The sequence below is a fragment of the Lolium rigidum genome, chromosome 6, assembly GCF_022539505.1.
Source record: "Lolium rigidum isolate FL_2022 chromosome 6, APGP_CSIRO_Lrig_0.1, whole genome shotgun sequence".
Taxonomy (NCBI): domain Eukaryota; kingdom Viridiplantae; phylum Streptophyta; class Magnoliopsida; order Poales; family Poaceae; genus Lolium; species Lolium rigidum.
Window position 1 is genome coordinate 9,822,363 of NC_061513.1, and position 13,532 is coordinate 9,835,894.

At 46.8% G+C, this 13,532-nt stretch overlaps 3 protein-coding genes across 4 annotated transcripts; all 3 read left to right on the forward strand.

Moving 5' to 3' along the window:
* Positions 1-1,106: 1,106 nt before the first annotated feature.
* LOC124658936 (E3 SUMO-protein ligase SIZ1-like) lies at positions 1,107-8,928 on the forward strand. Of its 2 annotated transcripts, XM_047196920.1 has the most exons (17): positions 1,107-1,209; positions 1,284-1,364; positions 1,594-1,636; positions 1,779-1,857; positions 1,952-2,117; positions 2,226-2,347; positions 2,816-2,884; positions 4,148-4,235; positions 4,646-4,721; positions 5,114-5,187; positions 5,505-5,612; positions 5,984-6,145; positions 6,373-6,477; positions 6,815-6,895; positions 6,972-8,052; positions 8,264-8,546; positions 8,645-8,928. In XM_047196920.1, exons 1-16 carry the CDS (start codon positions 1,183-1,185, stop codon positions 8,386-8,388), a joined length of 2,487 nt encoding a protein of 828 aa, XP_047052876.1. In that variant the 5' UTR covers positions 1,107-1,182; the 3' UTR covers positions 8,389-8,546; positions 8,645-8,928. The 2 variants fall into 2 exon arrangements, with proteins under 2 accessions (XP_047052876.1, XP_047052875.1); XM_047196919.1 differs by lacking the exons at positions 1,107-1,209; positions 1,284-1,364; positions 1,594-1,636 and having other exon boundaries at positions 1,780-1,857; positions 8,267-8,546.
* A 655-nt stretch (positions 8,929-9,583) lies between these two features.
* Positions 9,584-10,774, forward strand: LOC124662148 (probable serine/threonine-protein kinase PBL25). Its single transcript, XM_047200028.1, has one exon. It carries the CDS (start codon positions 9,584-9,586, stop codon positions 10,772-10,774), a length of 1,191 nt encoding a protein of 396 aa, XP_047055984.1.
* A 1,255-nt stretch (positions 10,775-12,029) lies between these two features.
* LOC124661299 (tetraspanin-6-like) lies at positions 12,030-13,297 on the forward strand. The gene is made up of 2 exons (XM_047199166.1): positions 12,030-12,960; positions 13,082-13,297. The coding sequence occupies exons 1-2, from the start codon at positions 12,113-12,115 to the stop codon at positions 13,119-13,121; spliced, it is 888 nt and encodes a 295-aa protein (XP_047055122.1). The 5' UTR covers positions 12,030-12,112; the 3' UTR covers positions 13,122-13,297.
* The last annotated feature ends 235 nt before the right edge of the window (positions 13,298-13,532 follow it).

Consider the following 13,532-nt stretch of genomic DNA (forward strand, 5'->3'; position numbering starts at 1 on the left):
CGCCGTGAGCGCCGCCTGCAGCTCCGGGTCGTCCTCCTCCTCCTGGTGCTGGGGCTGCGGCTGGGGCTGCTGCTGGGCCTCGTCGATGTAGAGGCCGCCGGGGCGGCGGCCAGTCCGCCTTGCAGGTGTGCGCGGCTGCGCGCGAGGCCGCACCGTCGCGGATGTGAAGCACATGTGCCGGCGCGCATCGTGCTCCACCTCGAACCACAAGTCCCAGTTGGGACTTGCATCGCCGTACGCGGGGTCCTCCTGAAGGTTCGCCGGCAGCTGCGCGTGGCGCCTCCGGATCTCCGCGACGCGGGCGCGGCCGGAGCCCGGGATGGGTGGCACCGGAACCCGATCTGGGCTCAGGTGCTAGCCGTGGGGGAGGTGCACGTCCCCCCACGGCATTGGGACGCCGGCGTCCCAGAACATCTGCGCCACCGCAACGGTGACGTAGATGCGGTCGCGTCTGGGAGGAGCCGGTGGCCCCATGGCGAACGCCGCCGGCGCGACTGGCCGGCTGCTGCTGGCCTCGTGGTTGTTCGCGGACTGGAGGAACTCGCGCTTCAGGGCCATGACGGCGTGGAAGCTCTAGCCCGCGCGTGCGTGTGGCCGGAGTGGAGAGTGGGGACTGGATAGAGACAGTCCCCTCCCCCAGTCCACATTTAATAGGACTGGGGTACCGACAGCTGGACCAGCCACGCGGACCAGGCGGACACGCGAGGACGCCGCCCGGCCACGCAAACCCGGTCCAGATTTGGGCCGGGTTTGCATCGTTCCGGACACTGCGGCCGTCCGATTTTGCGGTGCGTCCCCGGCGTTGGGCCGCATTTTTGTCTGGCTGGATCCATTCGACCACGCGGGCGCAGGATGGGTCGCCGCGCTGGAGATGGCCTGACAGATGATCATGGTATGTACAGTGCCTACCTGTAACTGATGTGATTAACCGCCGTAAATAAGGATGACGCGGATTTGTACAGGAAATCAATCGGATTTGATTTGCAGCCGACGCGTCCGCCCGCCCGTCTTTCCCGGCGCCCGCCTTCCTCCTTCACACGAGCCAACCGGAGTAATTTAATTGAAACTTCCGTCCGCGTCTCACCCACGCCCGCCGCCGCCGCCCGCTGCCGACCGCCGGAGGCTCGTCGCCCCGCCTATGCCCTCCGAATCGCCGCGCCTCTCCTCGCCGCCGCCGTCGCCATGGGGGACCTCGCTTCCACCTGCAAGGTCCGTCTCCGTCCGCTCCTAATCCACACGCCAATCCACCTGCAGCCGGCCTAATCATCTTGCTTCTTGTTCAGGATAAGCTAGCCTACTTCAGGATCAAGGAGCTCAAAGACGTGCTGATCCACCTCGCCCTGCCCAAGCACGGAAAGAAGCAGGTCACCGCCACACGCCACCTCCTCCTATCCTTACTATCCCCTCAAAGACAGCTGTTTTACCTATACTTCATCAATCTTACTCTGCACTGTCACCAAAATCTTCTAAATTGCATTGCTATTGACCAAAAACTTTGCTGTTCAATACCCTTGTCCTGCTGCTCCAGGAGTTCCTGTTTATTTAACTAACTAGCTCTAGAAGTTTCTGATCCTTCTCGAATACCTGTTGCAGGATCTCGTCGATAGGATCCTCATGCTAGTCTCCGACGACCAAGGTATCCTCCTCTCACCCCTCGTCGCGATCAATTTGTGCAATGCAGCTCTGTAAAATTAAAACATTTACTCCCCGCAAAAAAAAAAACATTGGCAACCTACCGGGTACCGCTGCTAACTTGCTTTGCTATGCATCTGTACCAGGCCAGTGGCATTTTGGGCGGGGCAAGAAAAATGTTCCGAGCAAGGAGACCGTAGCAGGAGTAGTCGATGATATATACAGGTTAGCTTTCTTGCTGGATGTCCAGCCGTTTGTCCTGTTTTTCATCATGCTATTAGCGATTGAAGTTGCCATAATAGAACCAGTGCCATGGCAGGAAGATGCAAGTTCATGGTCCTCCAGACCTGTTCCCCCAGAGACAGGTTGCCCCAGATTTCAGTTTTCTGAAACTCCAAAAAGAACAAGAGCACCCTTGCCACCCGGGCGCTAATAACTCTCGCTGCGTCTGTGGTCAAACGTTTCTTCTGGGGAATCTGGTCAAGGTAGGATCATCTAGCCTTTTCTAGTTTTTCTTGTTCTCATCCCCCAAAAAAGAAACACTTCTAGTTATATAGACCAATGATCTTTTCATCATTTATTTTCTCTTCTAGTGTGAAGACTGCCAAGGGCAGCAGCATGCGGACTGTGTACAAATCCCAGAGAAGCCTACAGGGAGGCCTGAAGTTCCTGCACATTTCTATTGCCAATTATGTCGGCTAAAACGAGCAGACCCGTACGTATGCCTGCCGAAACTCCACTTGGTTCGCTGTTTCTTTCTGTATTTTGTCACCTTGAGAGAATGATGCAATACTGTTACTTGAAAGGGGGGGTCAGACTATTAGGATATCCAACCAAATGGCACTTACTCTTGTCGAACAGATCATCATGACCACCATAGAGATTCTTGATGAATTGGCTACTATGTGCACGTTGATTCTCCCAACGGCAGTTTGAAACAATGACATCGACTGTATGAATAATCGGTTAATTTATACTTTCTATTGTTTCCAGTTGGCAGGAAGTGAGCTGTATGTTGGTTCTAGTATATCATGATAATATCTTTTAGAAAACAAGATTTAAGCTAAGTAAGGGTGCTTTCTAGTTTCTTACTAATTGTATAGAACATCGTTTTATTCTGCGTGCATGGCTTGATTGAAGTATTTGCTGCCCATTTACTGCAGTGATTCTTTTGAACATGCAGATATTGGGTCACTACTGGAAATCTATTGCTACCTGTGAGATTGATGTTCTCGAATGTTGCAAATGATGGGTGAGTTTCACATTATAGAAAACATATTTTTTGATACTCACATGCACACTTTCTCTCTTAATTTTTTTTTTAATCCTACAGTTTATTATGAGAGATTCCTTATTGCAACTTGCAACTATAAAAGCGAAACAAGGCTGCAAAAATTATATAATACCTAAGTGGTAAAGATGCACCAAACGGTCCTTCTGTAACAATATGTATGCATCAAAAGCATGAGAAAATGGTCCATGGCCGCATCGAACTGCAGAACACCGGTGGACACTCATGCTGTTCCTTTTCTATGCTAGTTAAATATATGTGCGCTGCTACTGATAAAAAACATAAATTAATGCTCCGTGAAACACCCTCAAAAACATAAATATATGTGCACACTTTCTCTTTTAATGTTGTTCAATACTCTACATTTTATTATGAGAGATTCCTTATTACAACTTGCAACTATAAAAGCGAAACAAGGCTGCAAAAATTATATAGTACCTAAGTGGTAAAGATAGCACCAAACAGTGCTTCTGTAACAATCTGTATTCATCAAAGGCATGAGAAAACAGTCCATGGCCACATCAAACTGCAGAACATCTGATTGACACTCGTGTTGTTCTTTTTATATGCTAGCTAAATACACTTGCGCTGCTACGGATATAAAACATGGACTAGTATTCAGTGAAACACCCTCAAAAGTTTGAACAAAAAATTTAGATGGTTTTAAAGATACATAACACTAGTTTATGTTCTGTCAGTTTGCCATGTAAACAACTAATCTTTTTTTAAGGTCTTCAGTTGGACACGTTACATTTGACATTGAGTACAGGTTCTGTGGAAGAACATAGACATTTGCAGTATATAGTATAATCATGATCTGAATAAGTTTTTTCACCATGGGTATAGACCTGTAGCTGACTAGAGTGAGAGCAAAACTTGGTTGGACTGCATGTGTAACTATTTAAGCCAAGGTCTCTTATCTTCTTTGAATTTTAGCAAACACACCCCAGCTTTCAGTACTCAACATTTGAAGCATGACATATGTTTCTTATGCTATACTTGTTACCACAGAGCAGGACATATGGTAAAAGTATATGTTTCCTATCAAGCAATTGATCATTATATTGGGTGTCATGTTTGAAGTGTTACTAGGTCACACTATCAATACTGATCACTTCTAGTCATATTCTAGGAAAAGCTTTTTTTTAGTACTTGTCTGTCACACTATTCTGTACTACATCTTGTCCACAACACTGTCCTTACAGAATGCTCAACACTTTCCAGAACGAATGTTTCTCAGAGTGTTGATAAAACATTTCTACTTTCTCGAGCTGAGAGGGAAATTGTTCAGAGAGCTGAATATGATATTCAGGTTTGCTTCTCTCTTCTGTCCAGACTTACTATTTCATCCTTTACATTATCTGTCCACAACGACAAATAAACTTTAATAGTGGCATATGGAACTTTTTAGAGTAATGCTACTTTACATTATCATGAATTTACTGATCCATTCCTGATGGCTTCTCATATTGTCACTCCTTCAAGTGTACCAGATTGCAGATTTTGCGATCTTTAACCTCTTACCTAGCGCTTTCTCTCTGTTATGAATAAATGCATTGTTTGGATATCTTTGCACAAGGATAAGCTTCTCCGAATCTCTATGTAGGCCTAGGCTACTGGAGCATTATATTCTTTGTATAGGGTTAAACATTTTAGTTGGGTGGTTTCCAAAGACAGTTCACTAGTATTTTTTTGTCCTGACAAGAGCATGCTTATTTGCAGGTCTGGTGTATGCTTCTAAATGACAAGGTTCAGTTCAGGATGCACTGGCCTCAGCATGCAGAATTACAAGTGAATGGTATAGCTTTCGCCTTTCAGCTTTATTAGTACAGTTCAGATCTCTGACATGATTGATCTTCTTTCAGCTTTATTAGTACAGTTCAGATCTCAAACATGATTGATCTTATGATCTAGGAGGTCCTATTTTGTGTGCCCAATGTTTGAGCCATTTTTGTATAATGTGAAGTGGAGTTTGTTGCATGGTACCTTTAGAAAGCTCCTCTTTAGTTACATTGTAGTATAATAGTATTAAGTAGCGAGTTTAGCAAAACTCAGTTAGTTTCTTTTCATTTATATACTTTATACAGAGATTACAGTGAGCTTTTCTAGATTTTAGTATGCATTGATTTTTGATAAATTCTTTCTATGAGCGAGGCATGAAAGATGTATTGGTTTCATGTGTTTCTTCAGGTATAGCGGTGCGAGTAGTTCTCAGACCTAACTCTCAGTTACTAGGGATTAATGGACGGGATGATGGTCCAGTGGTGAGTTCACTCTTATTGCATTGCTAGTGTATCTTAATTGACAGAGCTACATGTTTTTTCGAGAAAACGCAAAAAGACCCTTGCATTTCATTTCATTGAAAAGGGTTTCATTTGCCTTAAGTCATATAGTAGTTATCAGTTGCCTTACTTGGCAATTCAATTTTCTTATAATTTATTCCTTGTAAACAAAATAAGCCTGAACAATGCCATGGGTTTTCTTCTCATATGTACCACAACTAGCTTTCAGCTTTTATTCCTCCATCTCATTTCACATATTCCCGTGTTCAGGACATCTATGTTTTTGCACTGTTTTGCAGATAACAACCTTTTGCCAAGAAGGACAAAACAAAATACTTCTATCATGTGTTGATGCTCGACCATTTTGTATTGGGATCAGAATCGCCAGGAAGAGGACAGTTGAGCAGGTTTTTGCCTGTTACATTCCTTTGCTGTTGAAGTGAATTCTGGCTTGCTGATGTTCGAATTGTTATTTCTGTTTGGATTGGGTTCCAATCCACAAAAGAACAATTTCTCAGTGGATGGTTGTGCTCACAATAACTGAAACTTTAATATTGCCCTAAAAGTTGCTAGATCAAATAAATGAATCAGATAATTTTTGTAAGCTCGGTGGCCAATTTTTGACTTCATTTTATGTACTCTTACTATCAGTTATTGTGTTTCTTAGAATTGCAATAGCACACCCACGTCAATTTTGAATGCCTGTTTTAGATACTACTAAAGTATTATTTGTGGGAAAATAAACACTGTATGCATGAATGCAACATTACCTTTTCAGGTTCTAAACTTGGTGCCGAAGGAAGCTGATGGCGAGTCTTTTGAGGAGGCTCTTGCTCGTGTTTGCCGCTGTCTCAGAGGTGGAAATACTACAGATGATGCTGATAGCGACAGCGATTTGGAAGTGGTTGCTGATTTCTTTCCAGTCAGCCTACGTTGTCCTGTGAGCCTTCATATACATATTTTCATTTCCTATGTATGAGGTGCCTTTTTTATTTTACATTTTTCAAAAATCCAAATTCAAGCTGTATCCCTTTTGTTAAGAATTAGGGAATCGATCCCAACTGAGTGGTCATATAGCTGTATTTGGCTGCCATGTGTCCTTATGTACAAACTAAGTTTTTCCAGTGCTTCACAAAATTCTGATATGCAAGCTTCCACATGTTGCAGAATAGTGGATCCCGGATAAGGACAGCAGGAAGGTTCAAGCCTTGTGTCCACATGGGCTCTTTCGATCTGCAAACTTTTGTGGAACTGAATCAACGGTCACGGAAGGTAAGATTTTGTTCTTCCATATGTATGAAAAACTGGGATCCCCACATGGTGGACATCGGATACTCTTCCCTGTTTTGTGTCTGCTAAAATCCCTGTTCGAGAAGAAAATCTTGGCATGGAAGAGTAATAAATAAGGCTCCAAGTAAATTGTAAGAGCGTTAATTAAATAGGGTTTGATGCGGCCATTTTCATTCATGCCTTATTCATGTGCTAGAGGCTAGACTATCATCTATTTGCCAATGGACGGGGCAATTTTTGCTTGTGGGTTTAAATGTACATGTTCAACTTATTCTTTTAATGTGGCCCTATTTTGATGGACTTAATTGGTTTTATGCAGTGGCAATGTCCAACATGTCTAAAGAATTATTCTATTGAGAGCATGATCATTGATCGGTATTTCAATCGGATCACTTCACTGGTAGGTTTAAATAGTTCTATTCATTTCTGTGTATTGTCAGCACTTTTCTATTTTTCTTAGTGTTACTTTGATGCAGGTTCAGAATTGCAGTGAGGATGTTACTGATGTAGATGTGAAGCCTGATGGCTCTTGGCGTGTAAAGGGTGTTGTTGAAGATACAAAATTATCTCAGTGGCACCTGCCTGACGGTTCCCTTTGCAACCTGAAACAAGATACTAAACCTGTTGCTGGGGATGCAAACCAGTTTAAGAAAGGTGCTAGTTATGATGGGTCTGAAAGTTCAAAAGTTGGCAGAAAGGGATATCTTGATCTTAATGGTTTGTGGGAAATTCCTAAAGGTGATGACATAAAGCCCTCGATCCCTATGAGCAGTAGCCATACTGGGATTTGCAGGGATGGGGAATACCAAAGTGTGAGCGAGTGCAGCACACACTTTGGTCTATCTTCAATTAATGGACATGATTTAGATGGTTTTCCTGACAAGTTTGGTCAGTTGTACAGAGATGATGTGAGACCACAGGAACAGCTTATGGATGCAGATGTTATTGTTCTTAGTGACTCCGATGAGGAAAATGTTGCGACTGCGTCTCCACCAGCTGCCTATAACGATGGCGGTGGTTTGGGTTTTACACTAGGAGTTGCTGAAAATTACCAGGAGGGTGGTGCTGTTGGGGGTAGTGGCCTTGGTTTGTTCAACCACAACAGTGATATTTTTGACATAAATTCCTGGTCCCAACCGGAGCAAGGATTCTATTTATTTGGAGCTGATACTTTAGTTGATTCACGTAATTCGTCTGATGCAGCACCAAATGCTTATACCCTTGACTGCAATGCTGGCTCTAGTGATACTTCTATGGTTCAAGATCTTTCTACTTATCGTGCCCGCACCATAAGCTTTGTTGATAACCTTTTGCCTTTCGAGGATGATGATTCTTCTTTGCGGATTTTTCTTCCTAGTCAACCATCTAGTGTTCCCCTTCAGGAAGTACGGAATGAGCGCAATAACATGTCAGATGGGGTCCAGCCTGATGATTGGATATCTCTTACACTTGCAGCAGGTGGAGGTGGTACTGAACAGTCTGAGCCAGCAGTTACGGTGAACCCACAACCGCAGATTCCAGTGAAGGAGAGAAGCGTGGAACCATCGAGTGATGCTGGTACGTCTCTGTCTTATGAGTTCAGTTATGTCCTTTTTGTAACTTTGATAATTCTGGAAATTGTTTCTGCTCATCCATTTTCCTGGTTGATTAGATTCGCCAACAAACTTACCTTAACGAAAACTTTGCCAACAAACTGATTACGCTATGCGCGAGTGATTAGTTCTTTTGGTATTGACCATCTTTTTTTCTTCTTTTCCTTCTTTTTTAGCAGCAAGTTCGCTTCTCAGCTTGAATGATGATGATCCAAGGGCTGCAAGTATATTTTGTCATCCACGGCAGCCCCGATCTGTTAGGCCTCGACTGCGGTTATCAATTCCCACTGATTCTGAGTAGTTATGCCTTGTTACTTTGGATAGCTGACATGTACTTCTGGCCAATGTAAAGAGGAAACCAACCAACATGAATATTTTCTTAGTTTAACCTGCTGTACAAACAAACTACAGAAGTTTCAAGTGGTGGACAATGTGGATACACATAGAAGACATCTGATGGTGAGCATGGCTCTCTTATAAAAATGTAAATTTGTATATCTTATTTTGGGGAATTATTATGGATTACTGATGTGTTTCTCTCCGTTTGATTCTTGCAGACATACTCTCTAACAGGAACTGAAGGATTGGCGGAATTTTGTGGCAGCATAATGTACATTTGAACTGAATCTTACTGGGTATACGGACTGGTGGGTTAACTTATGCCCAATGGAAGGCAGATACATGTGTGTCATCAAGTGTAATTAGGGGTTCACTTGGTAATTTAGTGGCCCCTACCCTAGTATTTACAGATAGTGGTGAATTTTTTTCACGATGGTTGAATTACTACAACATATAGAGTGGGATTTCCATTACCTGGCAATATAGTAATTTTTATGCAACATATTCTAGACCTCTTTTGAGTAAGTATTTATTCTTTCATGATACTCCCTCCTTCTCAGTTTACTAGTCCTCCCCGTATTCCTAGGTCGCCAATTTGACCTATATAATTTAAATTATATAATGCAAAAATTATATCATTAGAAAATAGAACATCTAAACTTTCTAATGATATAATTTTTATAACATATAACTAATGCTAACTTGATTAAATTTGCGACCTAGATGTACGTGCACGCATTATAAACTGTGAGAGAGGGAGTAACATTTGATGAACACATACACGGGAATTTTGATAACCTGGCTATATAGTACAGTAATTTTTATGCAAACACCTCTGTTGGGTGCATTAATTGCTGTATGGATTTTGTAATTATAATTTTTGTTTGGTCCAGGAGAGTAGTCTCGTGTTGAAGCTTAATTGGCCATAATCCTGTTGCATATGTGGAGTGCAACATGCACACCAAGATTTAGATGAACATGTGTCTCCCATCTAATTTTAGTCATAAGTTGTAGCGTGCAAACTGCTCCACAGGAATCCATCCATAATTAAACATGCAACAAGTAGGCAGATAGGTTGTTGTTTCTGGGAAGGCAACAAGCAAGGTACGGAACTGAAGGCCTATTCTAGGTGATCGACCGATGCCCGGCGGCCGGAGATGAGCTGCTTTGCATGCTTCAGGCCAGCGTCGGCAGTGGACGACGAGGACGGCGACGGGAAGGAGGCAGCGCCATTGCCATTGCAGCCGTCGGCGTCCAAGAGGCTCGGCTCTAGACGCGGCAGCCTGCGCTCCTCCTCGACGCGCAACAATCCTGCGCTTCAGCATCAAGCACGGACTAGCAACATCACGAGCTGCAGCGCGCGCGCCTTCACCTACGACCAGCTCGCCGCCGCCACGGACAACTTCCGCGCCGACTGCCTCCTCGGCGAGGGCGGCTTCGGCCGCGTCTACCGTGGCCGGCTCGAGGACGGCCTGGTGGTTGCCGTGAAGCAGCTGGATCTCAACGGCGTGCAGGGCAACCGGGAGTTCGTGGTGGAGGTGCTCATGCTCAGCCTCCTCCACCATGACAACCTGGTGAGCCTCGTCGGCTACTGCGCCGACGGCGAGCAGCGGCTGCTGGTCTACGAGTACATGGCGCTGGGCTCCCTCGCCGACCACCTCCTGCTGCTGGACAACAACAACGGCACCACCCGGGACCCCGGCAAGCCGCAGCCGGTGCTGGGCTGGGAGACGCGGATGCGGGTGGCGCTGGGCGCCGCGCGCGGGCTGGAGTACCTCCACGAGACGGCCAACCCGGCGGTGATCTACCGGGACCTCAAGTCCTCTAACGTGCTCCTCGACGACGCATTCTGCCCCAAGCTCTCCGATTTCGGCCTCGCCAAGCTCGGCCCTGCCGCCGGCGCCGCCGAGCGGTCGCCGCGCGTCATGGGCACCTACGGCTACTGCGCGCCCGAGTACATCCGGACGGGCCAGCTCAGCGTCAAGTCCGACGTCTACAGCTTCGGGGTCCTCCTCCTGGAGCTCATCACGGGGCGGCGCGCGGTGGACTCGGCCAGGCCGGCGGCCGAGCAGGTGCTGGTGACGTGGGCCACGCCCATGTTCAAGGACAGCAAGAGGTATAAGGAGCTGGCCGATCCTCTCCTCAGAGGAGAGTTCCCGGAGAGGGACCTCAACCAGGCCGTCGCCGTCGCCGCCATGTGCCTGCAAGACCAGGCCACGGCCAGGCCGTGCATGAGCGACGCCGCCGTCGCCCTATCGTTCCTCGCCGAGGCCGCCGCCACAGCCGCCCAACCGCTGCCATTGCCCCCAACCCAACCCAATGATGAAGCAAACTTGGAAGAAGCCTAGTTATCTAGCGTAATTAATTGATTAGGATCGATCGAGCGTCTAACACTCCAACTCTAGCTTAATGAATCGATTAGCCCATTCATTTTCTCTTGCATACTCGTGTGTACTTACCGTGTTAATTGATCTGGATATGTTGACGAAGTAGATACCTGAATATCGTTGGAATGGAGGAAAAGTTTGCAGTGAACTGAATGACATGTAGCTACTGATGGATATAGATAGTGGATCAGTACTAGGATCGTCGGTCAGTGCATCATCGGTCATCATGAAAAGAAAGATTGGCATGGAATGGAAGCTTGTTCTAATCATCAAGGTGCCAAGTCTTTGTCAACCAAAAGCATTTGGATTTGATCTACGCACGTAAGCCGGGTCGATCTTACCAACAACAACAACAACAAAAGATACATGTCAGTCAGACGTGTAAAAGGTGAGATTTGAACGCATCAACAAGGACTTACGGGGAGGCCACATACGCAGTTAGCACTTTGTTCTGCTGCACCAAAGCGAGCAACGTATATAATAAAAGCATAAAAGCAAGGTATGGCATGGACCAAATCGATCTCCTTTACCCACACACAATTTGATCCATTTCAAACTAAAATGTAGTTGCACGCATGCTTGCTTTTGCCGGCCCCCATTCTCTGAACTCAGATCAGATCCAGCTCTCCACGCATTACCTTAATCACTAAGCATATATACAAATACACCTAAGTAAGTAAGTAAGTAAGTAAGTAAGGCTTCATAATCTCTACCTTCTGGTTGAATACTTACAAGTTACAACCACCACCAGTATACGGTGGGAGTATTCTCTGAAGCCTTCATTGCAGGTTTTCAGAAAACTACATAATGTTCTAGTACCTAGACTCTGCTTCGACCTGTGTGCTTTGGACAGTTTACCAAATTTCAAAGGTGCACAGGTTACTTTGCATTATTTAGCATTTTTTTCTTAATTACTTTGCATGAGAAAGGTAGAAAGGCTGACAGAGCAGGAAACACGGGCTGCAATATACAAATTCAGAAAATAAAAGTGAAAGTCCGAGCAAAGCAAAAGCATGGATTTTCCAGATCATATGCACACACGGATCCACACAAGCTAGGAATGAAAAAAGCAGTCAAGAGTCGGTACCAGCGAAATCCAAAAGAAAAGGAAGCTCCCAGCATGCAACTACCTAGCTCTCGCTAAGCAGGCTCACAATCACAGCTACAGGGGTAGGGAGTGTTCAGCACGCGCTCGCATACCTTGGCTAAGCAAAGCATCAGGAGCAGATCGTGCATTGCATTTGAAGAGCAGCTCGCTTGCTAGCTAGCAGGGAGAAGGAGAAGATCAAGCAAGCAAGCATGATGAACCACCGGGAGCTGCCGTACCACCTGAGCAACACGGTGCTCGGCTACCTGAACCTGCTCACGCTGCTGGCGTCCATCCCCATCATCGGCGCCGGCCTCTGGCTCGCCCACGCCGCCTCCACCACGCCGGCCACCACGTGCCAGTCGGCGCTCCAGGGCCCGCTCCTCGCCGTCGGCTTCGTGGCATTCCTCGTCTCCCTGCCGGGCTTCATCGGCGCGCGCTACCACGTCTCCTGGGCGCTCTGGCTCTACCTCGCCGCCCTGCTCCTCCTCGTCCTCGCCCTCCTCGGCGCCACCGCGTTCGGGCTCGCCGTCACGGCCGGCGGCGGCGGGACGCAGGTGCCGGGGAGGCCCTACCGCGAGTACCACACGCGGGACTACTCGGCCTGGCTCCGGAAGCACGTGGCCGACGAGAAGTACTGGCGGCCGGCACTGGCGTGCGTGGCGAGCTCCAAGGCGTGCCGCGAGGTGGCCGGCTGGACACCGGAGGACTACATGCGACGCGACCTCACTCCAGTGCAGTCCGGTTGCTGCAAGCCGCCCACCTCCTGCGTCTACGGCGACGGCGAGCTGGCGGTGGCCGCGGTGCAGGACGAGGACTGCTACGCGTGGAGGAACGACCCCGCGGTGCTGTGCTACGGGTGCGAGTCGTGCAGGGCCGGCGTGATGGAGCAGCTCCGCCGCCACTGCCACAACCTCACGATACTGAATGCGGCGCTGCTGCTCGTCCTCATCGCCGTCTGCTCCGGCGGGTGCTGCGCGTTCCGGAACGCGCGAAGGGCGGAGTACGCCTACGGCGGCGGCAGGATGTCCAAGATCCATCCACGCTGGGATTTCTTCTGGTGAGTCTTGCTGAACTAGTCGTTAATTGTTCACCATTGGCCTAGCATGCTGCCATTGATTGATTACTTATACTGGCGAATGTTGCACTTACTGACGAATGCACGTACTACTTAGTTTCAGGTCGAGGTGGTGGCGTGGCCACAGAGAACAAATCTATTGACTAGAGAATGCTGGTGGTTCGATCAGTAGCCTCAACCCTCAAGTAAAGGAAAGAGAGATTTTGTTGTAGTTTTTGTATGGACAAATAATTGGTACCAAGTATTTTTTTGGTCTTAGTTTGCGCTAGATAATCAGTCTTCTCGACATGAAAATACATATTGTAGCACAAGTAGTTAATTAAAGGAGTCCGTTTTTATTTCCTCCCGCCATGATTATTTGTGCGTGTCATGTATTCAATTCTTATTGGTCAATGGTAAATATCCATTATGTTGAGGTTGTCAGAAAAAAAACGTCCAAATTATCAAGAAGATGACTCAAGACTTCAAAGAGCATTTCTAACTCCTCCCCTATGAAGAACCTAAGAAATTCGCGGCTGTACCCCCTCGCGTCGTCTCCTCTAGGCGACGGGGAG

What these genes read in the sequence shown, in the direction of transcription:
- LOC124661299 (XM_047199166.1), top strand. Translation starts at nt 12,113, where the DNA reads ATGATGAACCACCGGGAGCTGCCGTACCACCTGAGCAACACGGTGCTC. An exon ending in CCACGCTGGGATTTCTTCTG is followed by an intron (nt 12,961 to 13,081) that starts GTGAGTCTTGCT and finishes ACTTAGTTTCAG; the next exon opens with GTCGAGGTGGTGGCGTGGCC.
- LOC124658936 (XM_047196920.1), top strand. Translation starts at nt 1,183, where the DNA reads ATGGGGGACCTCGCTTCCACCTGCAAG. An exon ending in ACCTCGCTTCCACCTGCAAG is followed by an intron (nt 1,210 to 1,283) that starts GTCCGTCTCCGT and finishes CTTCTTGTTCAG; the next exon opens with GATAAGCTAGCCTACTTCAG. An exon ending in GACGGGATGATGGTCCAGTG is followed by an intron (nt 5,188 to 5,504) that starts GTGAGTTCACTC and finishes ACTGTTTTGCAG; the next exon opens with ATAACAACCTTTTGCCAAGA.
- LOC124662148 (XM_047200028.1), top strand. Translation starts at nt 9,584, where the DNA reads ATGAGCTGCTTTGCATGCTTCAGGCCAGCGTCGGCAGTGGACGACGAG.